The sequence below is a fragment of the Coturnix japonica genome, chromosome 8 (assembly GCF_054131305.1).
Source record: "Coturnix japonica strain WE chromosome 8, WE-NBRP24, whole genome shotgun sequence".
In the NCBI taxonomy this organism is placed as follows: Eukaryota; Metazoa; Chordata; class Aves; order Galliformes; family Phasianidae; genus Coturnix; species Coturnix japonica.
In genome coordinates, this window is record NC_140670.1 from 3,551,442 (window position 1) to 3,570,900 (window position 19,459).

At 39.2% G+C, this 19,459-nt stretch overlaps 1 protein-coding gene across 1 annotated transcript; it reads right to left on the reverse strand.

Annotated features, from left to right (window-relative positions):
* Nucleotides 1-657: 657 nt before the first annotated feature.
* BMS1 (BMS1 ribosome biogenesis factor) lies at nucleotides 658-19,198 on the reverse strand. The gene is made up of 22 exons (XM_015866136.3): nucleotides 18,863-19,198; nucleotides 18,106-18,296; nucleotides 17,245-17,324; nucleotides 16,616-16,804; nucleotides 16,343-16,485; nucleotides 15,551-15,672; nucleotides 14,905-15,101; nucleotides 14,345-14,481; nucleotides 12,649-13,457; nucleotides 11,745-11,846; nucleotides 10,654-10,808; nucleotides 10,059-10,140; nucleotides 9,060-9,136; nucleotides 7,960-8,139; nucleotides 6,482-6,670; nucleotides 5,705-5,885; nucleotides 5,146-5,204; nucleotides 4,436-4,558; nucleotides 3,014-3,161; nucleotides 2,427-2,602; nucleotides 1,916-2,077; nucleotides 658-1,179 (listed from the first exon to the last, which is right to left on the reverse strand). Exons 1-22 carry the CDS (start codon nucleotides 19,036-19,038, stop codon nucleotides 943-945), a joined length of 3,915 nt encoding a protein of 1,304 aa, XP_015721622.2. The 5' UTR covers nucleotides 19,039-19,198; the 3' UTR covers nucleotides 658-942.
* Nucleotides 19,199-19,459: the final 261 nt, after the last annotated feature.

Sequence of the window (19,459 nt, forward strand, 5' to 3'; positions counted from 1 at the left end):
TAGCACAGAAATCTACATACTCACTCAACAGAAAGCTTTTGTAGGAGGGAACCCACAGGGAATCTGCCATCAGAGATGGGAAATTTTACCACAATGTAATAATAATTAATTTTGGCTTAATGATAAAGAATCAACTCATTTAGGAAAGAGACTGAGAAATAAGTCATTTTATCTGAGTTGCTTCCTGTTTGAAGTATTAAATAGACATTTTACAGTAATCATTTCATGTCATGTATGGCATAACCAAAAAATTCCTCTGCAAAGAACAGCTGTTCCAAGCTTCCCATCAGGCTGAGAATGACTTCAACCATCAGCTAACACAACCAGAATGACATCTCTTCTACCTCTTCCCTCCGCTCATCTTAATTCCAACAACAAACCATCACACCAAGACATGGGAAGACACTCCTCAAAGAAAGTACCGCTGTTTGCGCCTACATTTCAGTAGTTGCATTCAGGAAGTACCTATCACTGCTTAGCCAGAAATTGCACAACTCCTGCCCAGAAACAGCTGACCTTCATGTCTTTAACTAGAAGACCTGCTAAGGGCAAAATTTAGGCAATGGCCAACACAGAAACACATTCAGTGATGCTCATCCACAGGAGTTCATCCTTTCACTTCAATCCACTAGAACTATGATAAAATACAAAGAAACCTGGGAATAAAACACTTTATTGGCTGGGCAAATATGCAGTATGGGTAGAAAAGTATTGAAATACAAAGTCCTCCAGAACATCATCTAGAAAAAAATCACAATTCATAGTTCACCATCTTATATACATTTCCAAATGTATTCCATAGCTTGAGAAAGGTCACATTCACATTCTTCCTCTCTTGGAAGCACATTCAGCGCAGTCTAATGTTTTTTGTTTTTGTTGTTCCAAGACAAAACTGCACACAGCCATCATATTTTCTCATTTGTCTCAGAATACGATAGAATTTTACGCACTCTTTGCTCCCTCGCTGGATCCTTTCAAACTTGACTTCTGCCTCTTTTTCTCCCTTTGTCCCAGTATTCGATAAATTTTCTTCTTAGCCTCCTTCTGTCTCTTTAATTTCTGTTCCTCCTCCTTCTGTTTAACTTTAACATATTCTTTAACCTGCTGCCGATGTTTTACTTTGGCTTTCTTTATCTTGTAATTATTCACTGCGCTCAAAGCATCGAGTAGGGCCGATATCTACAACAGAAAGCAAAAATAAATAAATAAATAAATAAATAAATAAATATTCAAATATATACAATATAATATATAGAATATACAAACAGTTGAGTTTTGTAGCAAGAAACAGCTGAAGCTCAGCAGACCTCAGCTGTATTCTGAATCAGAATACAGGGCAAATTCAGGGCAAATTCCTAACATTTTTCATACCTGTTCCCCATTCTAAAATGGTTTCATTATCTCTATCTTGTTGGGAAGTTAATCAAATACTTAATTTTTGTGAACTCTAATTTTGATGCTATTTAGGAAGCTGTGCTTAGTTGATTAACTGTTTAGAGCACTTATGCTGGAGTTGTAAGCATGCTGCAATTCTCCATTCCCAAAATAGAGAATTCACTTTGAATCTCACCTTTAATATACAGCAATGACAAGACAAATAAAGGACTGCAGCTGTCAACTTAAACTGCCCTACCGTGAGAGGACTGTATCCGTTTAAAACACTTTGAAGGTACCCTGACAAGGACAAAAGTTGAATCAAGTGAGCTACTAGTTTAATAATTGGATGCTATCTACTCAGAGCCATTTCCATACGTGTGCTAAACAGGAACAAAACAAAATGACAATTTTTCACTACAAGCGTATACATATATATATCTTTAGCCCTAGTAGCACTTTCAAGTGATAAAAAAATAGTTAGAAATGGTCAAAGCAACACATTTTCCAGTAGGGAATCCTTGTTTCAGGTGATAATTACCTTCTTTTCGTGAGGCTCCCTGATAACAGCTGGTCTCCGCAGATCTTTTGGAGTCTTGCCCTTCTTCTCAAGATTCTTAGGCTTGTTCTTAAACGGCAGTGCTTTCTGCAGTGCTTTTGGAATGTGGAGCTTATTGAAATGCCTTTTCTCCCTCACAATAGGCTAAAAGAATGGATACAGAACATGTATATAAAAGTCATGACCTTATGAGAGCTTTCATCTGATTTCCTACCACTGGGGAAGATTCTCCACATTCTTGCACCTGTAAAATGAAAACTGCACACAAAAACTTAACCCCTGCTTTACTATTCAGACTACTTCATAAACTCTCATTGATACCAAACATTTGCTTTCCATTGATTCTCTCCTCTCTGTGGATAATATGATTAATATTAAAATATGAAATGAACACACGTTTGCTCTGTTTGCACAGGTCTAGGCCACAGGGTACATTAGAGTGTGATCACTGTTTAAAAAGGAAAGCATAAAAGAATTTATATATCAAATATACCTTATAGAGGGAATCTTTGTTCTGTTTCAGTTTGATGCCTCGCTCATGCCTCAGCTGGCCTGTTGTCCTCATCCCTCTCCAACTTTCTTTCTCACCTGCTGGCTTCAGCAACGATGTGACAGGGTTATAAAATCTGGGGATAGACACAGGATACCAAGTCCTCACAAAGACAATATCTGAAAGAAAAGCAAGATATCACTTGGCAGTTCATCACAACCACACTCTACACAAATACTGTCTGAATAGAAATAGACAACTAACGTGCAGAGCATGTGCTAGCATTGTGGTTTGATCTATCTACCAAATCTGCTCAACTTCAGGCAAAGGCAACATAACTATTTGTACCACTTGGTTCTGTACAATCTAAAGCAATCACAAAGACTATACAGTCCTGAAGAACAACCACATTAATACCACGCTATCCATTCTTCCTATTGAAGACTAGCACAGGGGTTCACATTTAAGTATTTGTGCCTATACTGTGACCAATAAAAGCCAATTTGCCTCCTGTCTGCGTATTTTTAGAGAAGATTTAGAGAAGTCATGTGATAACAGACCCTTGTCAGTCTTAGCAAAGTGCAACTCACCACTCATCAGCAACTTGTCTTCAAACGTTGCCCTGAAAGCACCTGCTGGAGCTCGGAGGGCTTTTTTAATCTGTCCCCGGATACCGCTCACAGTACGAATTGCTGCACCTTCAAATTTAGCCACTTCCAACTGAGAGTTAAACATGCCCTGAAAACGTAAATAACTCACCATTAGTCAATTTAACCATAAGTTAACAATTTAACCATAAGTTAAATTGTATGATATATGTCAGCCACAAAAATGTAAGTAATCCCCACCAATTGTCTGATTAAGAAACACAAAGGAAAGAATACTGCCTTTATACTACAAGTGCTGACCACATCAAAAACCTACTTAACTGACTTAAAGTTACTAGAAGTAATCATAGAATCACAGAATGGCCTGGGTTGAAAAGGACCACAATGACCACCTGGATTCAACCCCCTTGCTATGTGCAGGGTCGCCAACCAGCAGCTCAGGCTGCCCAGAGCCACATCCAGCCTGGTCTTGGATGCCTGCAGGGATGGGGCATCCACAGCCTCCTTGGGCAACCTGTTCCAGTGCGTCACCACCCTCTGAGTGAAAAACTTCCTCCTAACATCCAACCTAAACCTCCTCTGTATCCGTTTAAAACCATTCCCCCTTGTCCTATCACTGCCCACCCTCATAAACAGCCATTTCCCCTCCTGTATATACGCTCCTTTTAAGTACTGGAAGGCCACACTGAGGTCTCCCTGAAGCCTTTTTTTTCCAAGCTGAAGTTGCCCAGATCCCTCAACTCATCTACTTTTTGAGTCATATATCAGTTTATTTGCATTCAAAAAGACATACTTAAAACTCTAAAACTATTTGAGATAATTTGTCCAGTTCTATTTAAAAGTTACTTGCTGGAAAACTGCATACCTTAAAAGCAAGTAAGCTGCTCCATTCTTAAACCACAAGGAAATCCAGGCACATTGTGCATTTCAAACAAATACTTTGGTGTTTGGCTGTTAGAATCAGTGTTTAGCTACTTCCTGCCCCAAATGCAGAACAACCTAATCTCATCCTCAGAGTCCAACTAAGGACAGCTGGAGGATCTGTGAAAATTCACTTCTGCAACACTTTTTGTGGGAAACTGTTCTGTAACTGTAATTGTGAAGTCCTAAAGCACTGCTAGCAATCAACTTTGATCCCACAGCTGCAATTCAGAGGGGTCAAACAGACTGGATGACACCAGTCATTGTTCAGAACTGTCCTACACTATGAGATGCTAACTTATACTGAGCAAGGAGTCTATTCCAGAATTCTTGTCTGGTTAACAGGAAAAATCTATATATAGTACCTTAAGAGACACTAAGCAGCGATCATGGAGAACTGCCTCAGGAAGACACACATAGTCCCAAGTTGCATTCCTTCCTAACATTGCTGCGTACTTTTGTAGCACATACGTACATACCTACCTTAATAAAAGAAGTGTTCTTATATATTTTGAATGGAAAGCCAGTTAGCTTTAATTTCTTCACAACCATTATAGATTTATCTAAATCGAGCACAACTCCTGTGGCAGCTATCCGGAAATCAGGCTGAAACAGAGCAAAAATACACTGATGAACCACATCTACCAAAGAGTCATACATCATGTATTTACCAAAAAGAGAAGAAACCATTTCACTGCTACAACTACACAGTTTCTAAGAGCTTGAGCTCTGAATTTCTAACCTTTCCAGGAGTACTGCAGCATGAAAAATACAAACTGACTTTGTACAGACAAGTTAAGGTACTACTGATGGAACATTCCTACCACTCACTAATAAGATTTCCAGAGCTGCCATTCTAATTAACTCGAAAGCAATTTAGATGTCCTTGTTATCTACTTTACAGAATTCTCTTTATGAAACAGAACATTACGCAGAGTCTCAAAGGAGAAGAGTTGTGCACTGCGGGAAGTCACTATTAAGTTGTGGACGCGTGATGAGAACAACCTAATACTTGTAACAAGGATGAGACTGTGCAACAGGACAGGTTCTAACAACAAAGTCTTTCATTAGGAATATCAGAATCTATGGTATGACTGATCTACCAGTTAAAACCTTCCCCCTCAGATCTATAGGTTATATACACAGAAGACCTTTGGAAAACAGTCATTGAAGTTCTGTTGTAATGAACTTACTGTTGTGCCACTGACAGACTGGACTGCCAAAAATCCTGTTCCCTGAGGAGTGATGGGCCCTACAGGAAAATCAAAGGATTATGAAGGAACTCACATGTAACAGCTTCTACTTACAATTCAGAAAGCTGAGAAATTCTTGGTGTAGAATACCAATGACTGAAGCCAAAGAAAGGTTAAACACAGCCCAGGACTCACACTGCTAAAGTTACAGCAATTATTTGCATGTTCATTTACTACTCGTGCAGAGAATCATTTGCAGGGTCAGGCCTGTATGCAAGCAAATGCTTGCCTTCTCTCTGTATAAAAGCTAGACAAAGCTTCTCCTTGGTATGATACAACCACGCAGAACATTCATCACTTGATTAAAAGCCAAATAATTCACCCAGCCTTCTCTTTAGCAACTGCCCGTTTTACCATACTATTTGTTATTTCATATTCCACAGGGAACACAACTTCTAAAAAACATTTATCATCCTCAAAGCTTCCAGCTGTATTCCCTAATATATCCCATAAAACCTGAGTATTTTATAATGATAAAGTGATTCGGGAATTCCCTCACCCCAGAAAGTTGCTCCACAATGCATATGTTGTGGTGTGTACTTGAGAAGCCTATGACGCCCATTGTGATCTTCAATGTAGAACATGGGAATAGTCTGAAATCGCCTCCACCCTAATGAGAGGATTAAAGGATCACGTGTCTTAAGTATCTTCTTATACCATCGGTGCTTCTTCAGGCGCAACTAATTAGAAGAGAAGATTAACAATGCTCTAACAGGATAATCACATTCATTTTGAAATTCAAGCCTTAATTCTCCAGAATTATTGAAAGCAGCTTCCATCTACACTAGAAAGTTCTTACTCAGAAAGCTTTATTCAGAACCACTGAACACTGTAACACAGGCTGGACTACAGCTAATAAGCTTTTCACTGTTCAAAATCCCATTTGTATGCAAATAAATAGCGAAAAAAAATAAATCAAGTATATATATATAACTTAGTAACTATATATATATATATATATATATATATATATATATATATATATATATATAGTAACTATATATATAACTAGTAACTTCTCTCTAGCTACCTATCTGTAGAACATACACCTTGGCATACAACTCATGCTAGCAATCTAATGACCACAGTACCAGCATACGGCAGTCCTGAGTCATCTCTGCAGAACAACATTAGTGATTCCACTATTCAAGAGGTAAAGATGAATGCTCCTCTCTGGTTATCATATTCTTAATAAGGAGAAAATAAGGAGCAACTCTAGACACTGTGAAGCACAGCCATACTGAAATGAAGTGCACTCACAGCTCTGGCTACATACCTGTACATATCCGACGTTCCCTTCACTGTTGCCTAAGCCACCCAGGACAATGGGATAATGGGGGTCAAAATTCAGGACAAATTCACATGGGACATTCTCAATCTCTATTCGAACGTACATCCCAGGCCGAAAGCCCTCATACTGCACTCTGGTCTCATCATCTTGGTCTTCAAATTCAGTTTTATTAAGCTACGCAACAAGGAGAAAGTCAAGGAGAAAGTCATCACGTTGTACAAAATTCAAGCATTAACAACTTGTTCGTGAGGTGCCAGTTCTATTTAAAACATGCGAAGATTTATATAAATCTTTTCAGAAAGATCTAATAGGTTTTGGGACTCTTTATTCAGACTGAGATCTCTGCCACCATGAAATTCTTCCAATTTGAAATCCCAAGAGGGGCTGTTAGTCTGCTTGAAATACAGCGCCCAAGAGAACTAAATGACTGAGTCATTTCCGATATATCTTTCATAGGGGTGACTTTGGATTCTGAAGATGTAACTGTCAAAAGTTTTTTGATTTAGGAACCCAATTACTTTTTGAAGTTAACATCCTGATCTTCAGGTGTCACCATGAGGAGACTGGGCTCCTATCTTACCCAGCAGCTTAAAATTACTTCTGTGTCCTCAAATACTCTGTATCCTCAAAAAGGGTCTTTTAAAACTCTCTGTGGCATATAAATGCAGATATGTAAATATTTAACAAGATATCCTTATGATTAAGATAAGCTTCACCCTTTACACTCCTACTCTATCTCCTGATGTTCAGCTACCTGTGATGCACAACGTCACATTTAAGCAAAACATTTCAATTTTTCAAGATGTGTTTACACATCCCCAGTTTGAGACACTGGCCCTTTCATCCTGCTGTAGGGGCACAGCTGACAGCTGCATATGGCAATATTCTTCCAAGCCAGCCAAATAAGACATTTTTAAGTTTAGAAGCCTAGAACAAAATCAGCATCCAGAATTCATCAGGCATTTATGCCTAAGACTCCTACTAAACACACACAGCAATCATCATCAATTATTTTTCCATAAGTAACTTGACTGAATAGGGAAGAGATCACCACACACAGCTTAATCCTCTATTGTTAGCAATGCAAAAACCACCCTGAAAATAATATCAGGAAAATGCGATGCAAGTTAATATGAGAAGGATTTTCCCCTTCTTCCACAAAGAAGGATGTTTTCCAGAGAAAGGACCAGAACTCCTCTCTCAAGCTTTATTATTTTGCTTTTTGGAAACCTTCCATGCTAGTCTACCAGTAAATGATAAAAATCACCAAAAACTCCTGAATAGGTCAAGATAGATCACGTAAACTTCAGTGAATTTTAATGTCATTAACTGATGTCAATTTAAACCAAGCTCTTCATTGCTGGGTGTCTCATGTGTGTCTCCAGAAAAGACCTTTAGGCAAACACCGTTGGCTATCTCTGAAGACACACAGACAGATAAAACGATAAACTGACAGCTCGTACCTGGGCTTGTTTATGCATTTCCTCTTTAAGATCATCAAAGTACGTGGCGTCCCCTTCATCGTACTCTGCATCAAACATTTCTTTCAGTTTCCGTTTCTTGTCCAGGCGCTCCTTTTTCGCTTCCTCCTCCTCAGCTTCTGGTTTGGACTTTTTTCCATCACTCTTTTCTTCATTCTCAGACTGATGAATGATAATTTCACAAATACATATAATGGTGTCCACTGAAAACCAGCCATTCTGACTGACATTTTTAATATGCATTACTATGGAATATTCTGTCACGATCCAAGTGATCACACACTTACTGTCATCTCAAATGGGAATATTTCTTAAGTCATTCATAGAGAATGACTTCATTAATAACCATAACATTCCATAAACTAAACATGTTCCTTTACATTAAATACACTTCTTGACTTCATGCTAATTTTTAATGTCAGGGAACAGATCCTAAGACTGGCTTACTATTCTACGCCTAAAATAAGCACAAAGTTAAAAAGGAAATAAAGTAATTAACATTGAGTAATCCTGCCCTGCAAGGCTGTACTCTAGGGGCTAGAAAGGCCTAAATTAGTTCATAAACTGTTTGAACAGTTCCCAAATGACACCATTACTCAACTCTATAAAGTCAGGTTGTTCAGAGTAAAAAAACATTAATGACTACAGCTCCATTCATAGAAGATATCCAAGTCATGGGAGTGAAGTGCTTCCATCAACCTCTCCTACGTAGACATGAGGAATGTAAGTTTCCACTGCTCACTGTGTTAAAACAGAGCTCTGTAATCTTCCAAGAGGCATAACATGGTATGAACAGTTACAATCACACTTGGTTTTAAAATACTTTTCTCATAACTCCAGATCCTGACATCTTCAGTTCAATAGTGAGGACTGTTGTCTTGCCTAATTGATCTTAAACAACATCTGAGTTTGAGACTAAAAATATATGCTATTACAGATACTTATAGGCTCCTAAGTCATATATCTTATCTTCCTCACTCCTATTGGTTTCTTACCAAATGACAAATGAAATGTATTACATGGTCACCTATCACTTGATCAGAAACACACATGCTACTCCAGAACAAAGATAGAGGTCATACCTCATCTCCTTCAGCAGCAGGCCTTCCTTTGTGCACAACACCTGTTTCAAGATCTTCAAAATCTCCATACAACTCCTCTGCAACAAAACACCTGACAGTTACTACTCTTTTTAGCCAAGTGCAAATGACCAGTTTGTCATGCCATAAAAAAATAATTTCTGCTTATCTCTATCCACAATACTGAAAACAATAAAATACATACAGGTGTTTTTTTTAAAAAAAAAAAAAACAAAAAAAAAACCACAAAAAAACAAAAAAAAAAAAAAAAAAAAAAAAACCAACACATAAGAAGCAATTCTTTACTTTGAGGGTAGTGAAACAACAGAAAAGGTTGCCCAGAAAGGGATGTGGATGCCCCCTCCTGGAAGCATTCAAAGCCAGACTGGATGGGGCTGTGAGCAACCTGGTCTAGAAGAAGGTGTCCCTGCCTATAGCAGGGCATTGGAACTACATGTTCTTAAAGGTCCCTTCCAACCCAAACCATCATATGATTCTATGTGTAAGTAGATAAATTTATATACACAATGCAAAGTTGACACGATCAAGTGTTAACTCACAACTTCATTTCCTAATTTAAGTTACAAGCCCTATCTTTCAGAGAGTAAATCTACAAAATATTCTACTTGTATATTTCTTACAGCAACATTCAAATGTGTTAACAACAGTGTAATGCTGTCCTAATTTACAGTCTGAAAACAACTGTGCAAGTATTAGCAGGACATTCTAAATACATAACTGTGCAGTAATTCCTAAAACTCCTATATCTATTGATGCCTTCTTCTTAAAACACAGAATCACCAAGGTTGGAAAAGACCTAAAAGATCATCCAGTCCAACTGTTCACCTATTACCAATAGCTCCCACTAAACCACATCCCTCAACACAGCATCCAATCGTTCCTTGAACACCCCCATGGTTGGTGACTCCACCACCTCCCAGTCCAGTGCCTCACCACCCTTTCTGAGAAGTAATATTTCCTAATGTCCTAAAATACACATACCGTCTTCTTCCAACAACTTTGCTGCATCTTTATCTTCTTCCCACTTTCCCGTAACAAAGCAATCTCTAATACTGCTCATAACCTGCAAAATAAAGTGTTGTTGACTTGTACAATTGAAGTTTCTCATCAACACAAACATTCTATTATGCATTTCCCTCTCCTCAACCATCTTCCAAATCCAGAGATAATTTGATACTTGCACACACAGATCTGAATCAAGACACCATTACCAAAACTACAGAATTCCTCAGTCAAAAGGAGGAATGAGAAGACACCTCAAACCTTGCCCGAAAGTCTTTACGCTAACAGTCTCTACGTATTGTATTTTCACTCATGCTTTTTACTTCTGTATAAACAGAAAGCTACAATCCACCAGTTAAGAGGTGAGCATTCAACAGACTCATTCTAACTTACCATTGAATACCTCAGCTAGAAAATATTCCTCGTGACTGTAAGTAGCAGAAGATGTAACAATGACTGTAGCTCACATAGATCGGTTTCAGTGACACCTCTCCATAATCAGTAGTGCTTTTGGAAACGTTGTCAGGACATAACAAGTACAGGATTTGCAAAAGCAACTATCTGACTGAATTACCTCTTCTAAATCCCAGTCTTGAGGCTTCTCCACCAGAAATTTGGAGCAGTCAAGACCATTAGCCTTCTGTTTGGATTCGTCTGGACGGCTGACATGAAACAGACCTCCAAGTTCATCACCTGCATCCTCACTTTCATTGTCTTCATCCTCAACAACTAAACGAAACAAACTGTGATTATTTCCCCAAAGTACATGAATTACCTTGGTCAAAAAACCTTCTCCTGCTTTACATTTCACGGTATCTGGAGTAGGTGCAACCAGAAAGATACTATATGCTATCAGTTTCAGCTGTGCAGCTGTTCCACACTGTAACATGCAGCTTAATACTAAACTCTATACAGTTACCTGAACAACCTGCAGTCCAGTTCCAGAATATTACCCATTAAACAAACAGTGCTCATTAAATACTGTAAGTAGACACAACACTGGACTAGTTCATAAATGAAGAATACCAGATTTGAGAATCTACTACTAAATCTTTCCACTTCTGCACTGTGGAAGTTTTATAGAAGCCAAGTACCCATTGTATTCTATGTAGGCTCTGCATGATGAGGTTAATACATTCAGATAAATACTGGAAAAGCTGCAAATTAGACAGGACAAATTACAAAAAGAAAGAAATCTTATCTCCTTTCTAACCCAGAATTTCTTTTTCCTCAGTGAACACCTTGGACATAATAATGCACAGAAGTGATAACACTGAGACGCATCTAAGACAATATTCCACTCTCAGTCACTGTGAAAAAGAAATTATTGAAAACAGACCAAAAAAAAGTAGTACCTGATGAAACACAAAAATTACCAACATGGATTTTTCCAATTGCAGTTATACAAGTATAAAAGTGACCAAAATTCAGATATATGGGGGAAAATAGTTACACCATAGAACAACCACCCAGTAGTCCCCCAGACAAGCTCAGTTTAAAGGAAAACTAACAACTGCTTTTATTACAAAAGGAAGTGAGTATTGTCAATTAGGAAATTCAATTAACTCTCCTCAAGACTCTCACTAAAAGAGCTCCAAGTATCAGACTTAGAAACATGCTATCTGCTACAAACCTACCATATATTAAGATATAACAAATTCGTACCTGCTCCATATACAAGCTTACGAAGATTTGGGGTTGCCTGCTGCTGTCTTAGAAAGGCCTGAGCTGCCTTCTGTGTGAGGTCCTCTTTCCATTTAAGTGCACCTGAAAAGGGAACAAGTAGCATCCAAGTTCAAAAAAGGGCAAAACTTGGGAACTACATGAACTCTTCAAATAAGGACATAACCTCAACAGACATTTGATCTGTTTTTTGTTTTTTTTAAACTCCATATATGCACAGAAACAAATTGCAGACAACAAGCTGAAGCTCTGATTGTTTTTTTTCCCCTAATGAATCCTTATAGGATAAAAGCATAAGAGATAACTACCAACAATAATAGATTTTACTCTTTTCAAATGTGGAATTATACACTCAAAGAATCACAGAATGGCTGAAGCCAGACCTCCAGTAGTTAACTTCTTTAGCTCTGCTGCTCAAGCAAGGTCACCAACCCAGGTTGCACATGACAACATTCAGACAGTTCGAGTGTCTCCAAGGAGGGCAATACCAATGCTTCTTATGAGCAACTAAATCAAATGCTCAGTCTATAATTAAAACATTTTGGTCATGTTCCCCCAAGAATAGTTTAAATGAAATAAAGCATCTTAAATTCTTTTACACACAGACCCATAAAGATTACACTTAAATTTGGTGCAGAAATGTCAAAGTTTAGAAAATGAATCACCTCCAATTTGGAGCAAGGAAACCTGAAATCTGTATATATACAAACCAAAGGCTTGAAAGTAAATGGTATCAGGTTTCCAAAAGTGAAGTTTGCCACCCAACAATTATACAAGGTTACAACTCAAATGCACATCGTATTTACTCGTTTTAATATCCTTTAACAATTAGCAATGAAATCAATGAAAAATGTGCAATGAAAAAATTATAACATTTACAGTCTACCTGCAGTGTCAGCAGAAAAATCTGTTTTTTCCTCATACTCCTCTTCTTCTCTCAGCAGATTTTCAACATCATCATCTTCAGCTTCTATAGCTTCAGGTTCAGCTTGCCTAGTCCTGTCAGCTTTCTTCAGCTGAGGGTGCCGAAATCCCTTCCTACCCGATACTTCAGCTTCTAATTCACCATGTGATTTTTCTTCATCATCTCCCTCACTGAGGGATTCAGCCTCAGATTCTGACACCTCTTCTGCTGTGCAATTACCCGAATCTGTTGTGAGCAATGATTTTTTTTTCAGACTGCGACCTATCGACTGTGATCTGGTTTCTTTATCTTCATTCACCAGATCCTTTTGCTCAGATTCCTCAATTCCTTCACTGCCAGCTTCAAATTCGCTATCTGAGCTGTCATTTCCATGCATCCTTTCTTCATCGTCATCATCATCTTCCTCTGTCTCATCTTCTTCAGAGGAAGTTTTTCCTTCTTCTTCAGAACTCACCTCAAGATCATCCTCACTATCAGCAAATGCTGGCAGTTCTCTCATAGTTTCTTCTTTTGCCACCTCCGTTTTCAGACGCTTTGCACTCCCGGGAGCCATCTCTGCCTCCAAGAGCTCTTCATCACTTCCTTCCTCTGCATCGTCTTCATCGTCACCATCGCTTCCACCTTCAGACACGGCTTCTTCTTCTTGCTCATCTTCCTCATCACTAACTGCATCTCCATTTTCTTTCTTTTCTTCTTCATCAAATAATGCTTTCCGCCGTACTCTTCCAGTCTTCAAATCAATCTGCCTCTCTTCTTTGGGCATCACAAACCTATTGACGGTGAAGAGCAAAGAAATTTTAGCAAAACAATTTGGTTTCGTGTCAATAATTTAAAACATACTTGTGGAAAGAACATCAAAAATAGAGAGAAATTATGGAACACTCTAGAAAGAGAACAGATGTTGCGAAGTCAGAAAAGCCCTCTAGTTCAAGTTTGCTGCAAATTGGAGATGCAAATAGCCCCACGAAATCTCTTCACCTGCTGTAGTATGAAAATAGGTTCAATAATGCATTTCACTGAAGACTACAACTGCCATTCCCTCAAACTCCAAAAAGAACTGCACTACTTAAAGCTGAACCATCCAGGAAATTCTGGGTGGTAGAACTATACTGCTTATAAAACTTTCTTAATACCAATTATTCCTAATTCAGATTATGTATTTGGCATGAGTAGCCTAACAAAAAGAACTAAGAAGCCACTCTGTTCACCCCACAGCTGTACAGTAACAATAATAAAAAGATAGTAGTAAATATCCAAAAGGTTATTGTATGGTGACAATAACGTAAAGATGGTAGTAAATACCCAAAAGGTTATTTAAAGGAAAATCTCGCCTACATGGAAGCCTTTGGTCTGCTAGGAAACGCTGAGGCAATCTCCACCAAGAAGCGATCTCCAAGAGATGCTGCCTTAGTGGTGGTCAGCCCTTAAATGAGGTCTAGAGGAGGTGGAGTCAAGCTCGACTCCTTCCGGGAGCGCAGCTGAATTACCCTCACCTGTGTTCCCACAGCTGACCTGACACTTGCCTCAGCTGATTAATCAAAGGTTCAGGCTGTGATTACCAGTTTCCCATACAACAGCACTGAGAAATTTTCCTAAATGAGAACTTAAAATCAGACTCTTGTTATTACTCAAACATTGCTCCGAATTCAAAACTTACTCTTGTTCTACATCTTCTGAACCCAACGGCCCGGAGTCCATGAAGAGAGAAACCTTGCTTGATGCCATCTTAGTATCTATGGCTGAGTGAGTGGAGATGAGGCTCTGAACCAGCTCGTGATTTGGTCTCACTTCCTCCTGAAAAACCAAAGTTTGTTAGGTTTTAATTAAGATGAATAAACAGACATCCAATGAACTGTTAATGAAATTATTAATCCGACAAAAACAATAGAAACACACATTTGCAAGAATCATCATCATCATTCTTTCCTGCAACTGCCCTACTTTGTAAAGTAGGGATGACAATATCATTCTAGCACAAGAAGCTTCTATAAATCTCACGCCTTCACACACAAAGCTTCTGAAACTAACTTTAAATACTTACTAACTGATCCTCAAACGTTTTGCATAGAGATTTACACAGAGAAGTCACCGGAAAAGAAAAAAGGAATTCATATACAAGGATTATTTTTCAGCTTATTATTAAACACTTATTTTTACTCCAAAGATGAAAACTACAGATGCAAGAATTGAAATCACTAAAAGAGCAGTATCTTTTACCTCTTCGTTTTCATGAGCATGGCTTCCTCCAAGGTCAATATAAACAGCATCCTTGTCATATACAATACCCCCAACTCCCGAGAGAGGAGCGTAGATCAGCTTTTCTTTCTCACTTAAAGAACGTTTCTTCTGCTGCTCGGGTAGAGCACAGGGGTCTGGTAGGAAGCTCACGTCACTCACAGTGAAGTCCCCTACACCTAGGGAGACAGGCAAGGGGACAAATGAGGTTTTCATTGCATTTTGATTCTAAAATGTGTGCAGTTCATCATGAAGAGAGTAAAAAGAATGTGCAGTAGCATTCAACAGTTCATCACCTCTCTATCAAATATCTGCTTCTGCCATTAAACCAATGTCATTATTAGAGCTGGTATGTTTTACGCTATGTCAAGTGAAACATCACTGAAGATCATCAGATGCTGCCAATATTGTGTTAAACACTGCGAGAAAACTGCAGAATCAAAAAGTCAAACTCATTACAAGTATATACTTTTATAGAAATACGTAACAAAAAGTAAGTTCCAAAAGCTCAACATGCTTTAAAAAGGGTGAAAAAGTCACAGTTTAAAGATACAAATCAAACTGCTATTAAAATACCAACAGCAACACAGATGAGCACAAACACAGTTTCAGGAATACAATAACATACCTGGCATATGAATCTGGCTTTTGTTCTTCAGGTGTGCTCCTCTTAAGTAGCCATAAAGTGATATCTTCCTGTCACATTTGGGATTGATTCGTATATCTTCTGGGTTTGTCAAGTCTTCCATCCTACCAAATGTTAAATAAAAACAAAAAGGAAAATAAACAAGTCAAACCATTCAACAGCCCTAATGAAAAAACTAATTCATAGAAACACAACCACAGCAGCACCGAAGTCACGCTCTTGACTCTTGACTTGAACAATCAATAACAAGAAACAGCTGTATATTAAAACCTGTTGTTGAACACAGACGTACATATCTCCTGATTAACTGACATTACATGAAACACATAGCTCTTTCTTCACACTTTAATTCTTTATATGCTATCCACACTAAACACTCCCCAAACCAACTTTGTTACTAGAAGGAAAGCAAGTAAACACCATAAGACAACTGAAAGACACGTTCCTTTCAGACATGCAATACCTTCTTTTCTTTAACAATGTTAATAAGCAGCACAAGGGAAGGACTGGATGTTTGCTGGGCGATCAGATGCAAATCCCTTCCACAGCCACCTTCTGTAGTGCACAAAGAAGGCAGACACAAACATCCAACCATGGAGGTATATGGCCCATGTTCTGTAACAGTTATAGTAACCTAAAACAATGTTACTGAAAGACTTAACTTATTTTTTCTTCTTCTCTAAGTTCTGTGTCATGATGCTGAACTATTTCTAGCTTTCTGAACAGGGAAGATGCTTTCTGTATTGATATTGAGGAACAGAGAAAGGCACATACCTGTCTGCAAGGACATATGGGTGAGACGTTTGCCAAGTAAGAGGCCTGAACTTCATAACAGAGATGAAACGCCCCAAGTTATGAATTTCCTGCTTTTGATACTCTCCATGAACCATCCCAGACAGATAAAACAGCTTAGCACCCTAAATACATTCAAAAGACATTAAAATATTAAACACGAATACAATACTTGCTAAACTGGAAAAACCTAATGCAATTCTGTTTCAGAAATCATTATTAAAATCTACAGAAAATGACTGAGGGATGCCATACCGGATATACTTCAGTCCAGAATCTGTGCTTTAACCTCTTTTTCGTCTTCTTTAACTGTTTGTTGTTCTTGAATGTATCCAGGTGGGTAAGAATGCCCATAATTTTGGGAAAGCCGTGTACCTGACAAATGTTCAGGAATTCAAACGTCTCCATCTCAAACCCAAAGCTGGCATCAATGAGCATCAGAACCTGAGAACACAACATAGGCAGCTCGTGGTTTAACACCACTACAATGTCCACATGAGCTAAATTCAAAGACTAAGCCTTTAAAGTCATAAGCTGCTCAGAAATGAAAAACTAGCACAACTTATGCTACTGATTTTCAAATAGCCTGAAAATCAACTTGGGCTTTTTAATTACAGTATGCTTCAGAAGTTAGTACCAGTTAGGGAATCAAATCTAATTTTCCAGTCAAACAATCTCCTGTACAAAGATCTCATTCACTGAGTAGAATTGTAGAAAATATAATATAGAGTAACCTACTAAGGCCTGGACTACTTGGTGAATTTAAACAATGAAAAACTGAGCACCCTCCAATAACAGCAGGATCATTTTGCAGGATCATTCTTCTATGAAGAAGTACTTTCAACATAAATTACAGTAGAAATCACAAGCTATTTGTAACTTACCAGATCAGCAACTTTAGCCAGGTCAATCATTGTATTAACATCGCACCCACATTCAATAATAGTTAGCCTGCGTTTCTTACCTGAAAACAAAAGGAGCAGAAACTCAAAGAGAAAGCAAAGGAATTACTGCACTGATTTCTTTTTGGGTTATACTCCTGCAGTCTAGCAAGTGGACTGCCAACTACGTGCAATGGTAAAAGTATTTGTTCTCAAATGCTTGCAATTCTGTGCCACGTTAACCTTTGATGTAAAATTATCAGGCTGAGCACATGGTTTCCAACAAGTTGTTCTGCCTTTTCCAAAAACAAAGTAACAACAGAAGACAAGTCGCATTTTGAAGGAAACCTCTGCTTTGTTTTTTATCTTTGTATCCCAGACCAAAGAGAAAATCCAATTCAGCACATTTTTCCCATCCCATTTATTCCTTTTCTGTCTTTTTATTGTCTATCATTCCTGACAGAAAGCAGATTTATTAGTTTAAGCCTCTCAGGAGTCTACCAACACCAGACACAACTGCTGGGGTTCAAGCAAGAGTTCCCTTACAATCTTCTTGAAATGCTGTGGGTTGGGCTCCTCCTTGGACCTCAAGGATCCAAATGGCAATAAAGAAGAAAGGCCAAGAGGCAACGGCCAAGTACAAGCTGGGACTGAAAACATAACAAACAAAGGAACACGTTTAGATGAACAAAAGCCTAAATCTAACAATTATTTTACAGTTAATAAGTGTGTTTGATAACACAGCCAAATGACTTCTTCGATATGACCAAGAATCAAGAGAACGTGAACACGTCCTAGTTCTAAAAGCAAGAGAACAACGGAGCATAAAATAGGCATTTCCATTTCTTATATCTCTGTTCTCACCTGAAACAAGAGTAACAGGGCCCCGGATTTCAACCAATTTTTGTCTTGTAAAGTTCTTAATGAGACATTTTATTAAGGTGCTCTTCCCAACCTTGGGAGGGCCAACTACAACCACCACCACTGGAGGTGGCTCCAACGGAGTACGGTCAACCACCGGGATGTGATGTTTTTTAGTCTTCAAATCCTGAGTTCTGAGAAGAAATTTAAAACAAGTACAAGAAGTAATTAAAAAAGGCAATAAATATTCATTTAGAAAATCTTCAGTATCTGTAAATACAAAGGCTCACCAGTTGCCTGGCTATCAACATGACCAAAGAACTCTGACTAAGCCTAAGGATCTCTATGGACATTGCTTTTTCCTGGTAAGCTTAGCAGGTAATACAGATGCAGGATGCACCACACTACTGACAAACACATAGATTACAGCACAGCCTTGCCAACGGGGAAAGCTCTGTGAGCCTATCTGTGAAAATTACACTACGTACATTTATAGGTAAAACATTTATACATTTATACATTATATATATACATTTATAGGTAAGGAAGCAGCAGCTAACATTATTACCATGAAATCACATAAACACTGGGAGAGACCTTAAAGCTCACTGGTTCCAACCCCCTACTGTGGGCTGGCTGTAGGGCTCCATCCATCCTGGCCTTGCATGCTACCAAGGATGGGGCACCCACAGCTCCATGCAGCTGTAAAAGGCCTTTACCTAATGGACTGCGTGCTCTGTAACTAATCCCTGCTGCTCACCTATGGAACGTCCTGGCCATCCGCACAGCGGACTGCACTGTGAAGGCTTTGGGGTTTCTCTTCCGTGCATCATCCTCCTCTCCAATCCCCAGATCATTCAGATGCCGTTTCCTTTTTTTCTCCGCTTTCGGCCCGCTGTGCTTGGCACGGTGCTTCTTCTTCTCCTTCTCCTCCATCTTACTCCTTCAACAGCCGCCTACAACCAGCGTGGCATGGAAGGCTTCCGTCTGACCGAGCCCCGTGCTGCGAAGCGGGGCGTACAGAACGCTGAGCGCCCACCCCGCTCCCCGGGCCCAGCACCGCACCACCCGCCTGCACACCGCGTGGGCCCGCAGCGCTTTCCGGCCTCCTCCGGAAACAAGAGACCGCACCCGGCGTTCCGGAGGACACCGCGAACACTGAGGAGGTGCCGCCTGCCGGCTGGAACACTGCAGCGCCCTGTGTGTGCAGGGGTCCTTGTACCTCGTGTACATAGAGCTGACACTGTCCGTGTCACAGCGCCCGCAGCTGTTGCACTGGAACAGGCTGCCCATGGAGACTGTGGATGCCCCAACCCTGCAGGCATTCAAGGCCAGGATGGATGTGGCTCTGGGCAGC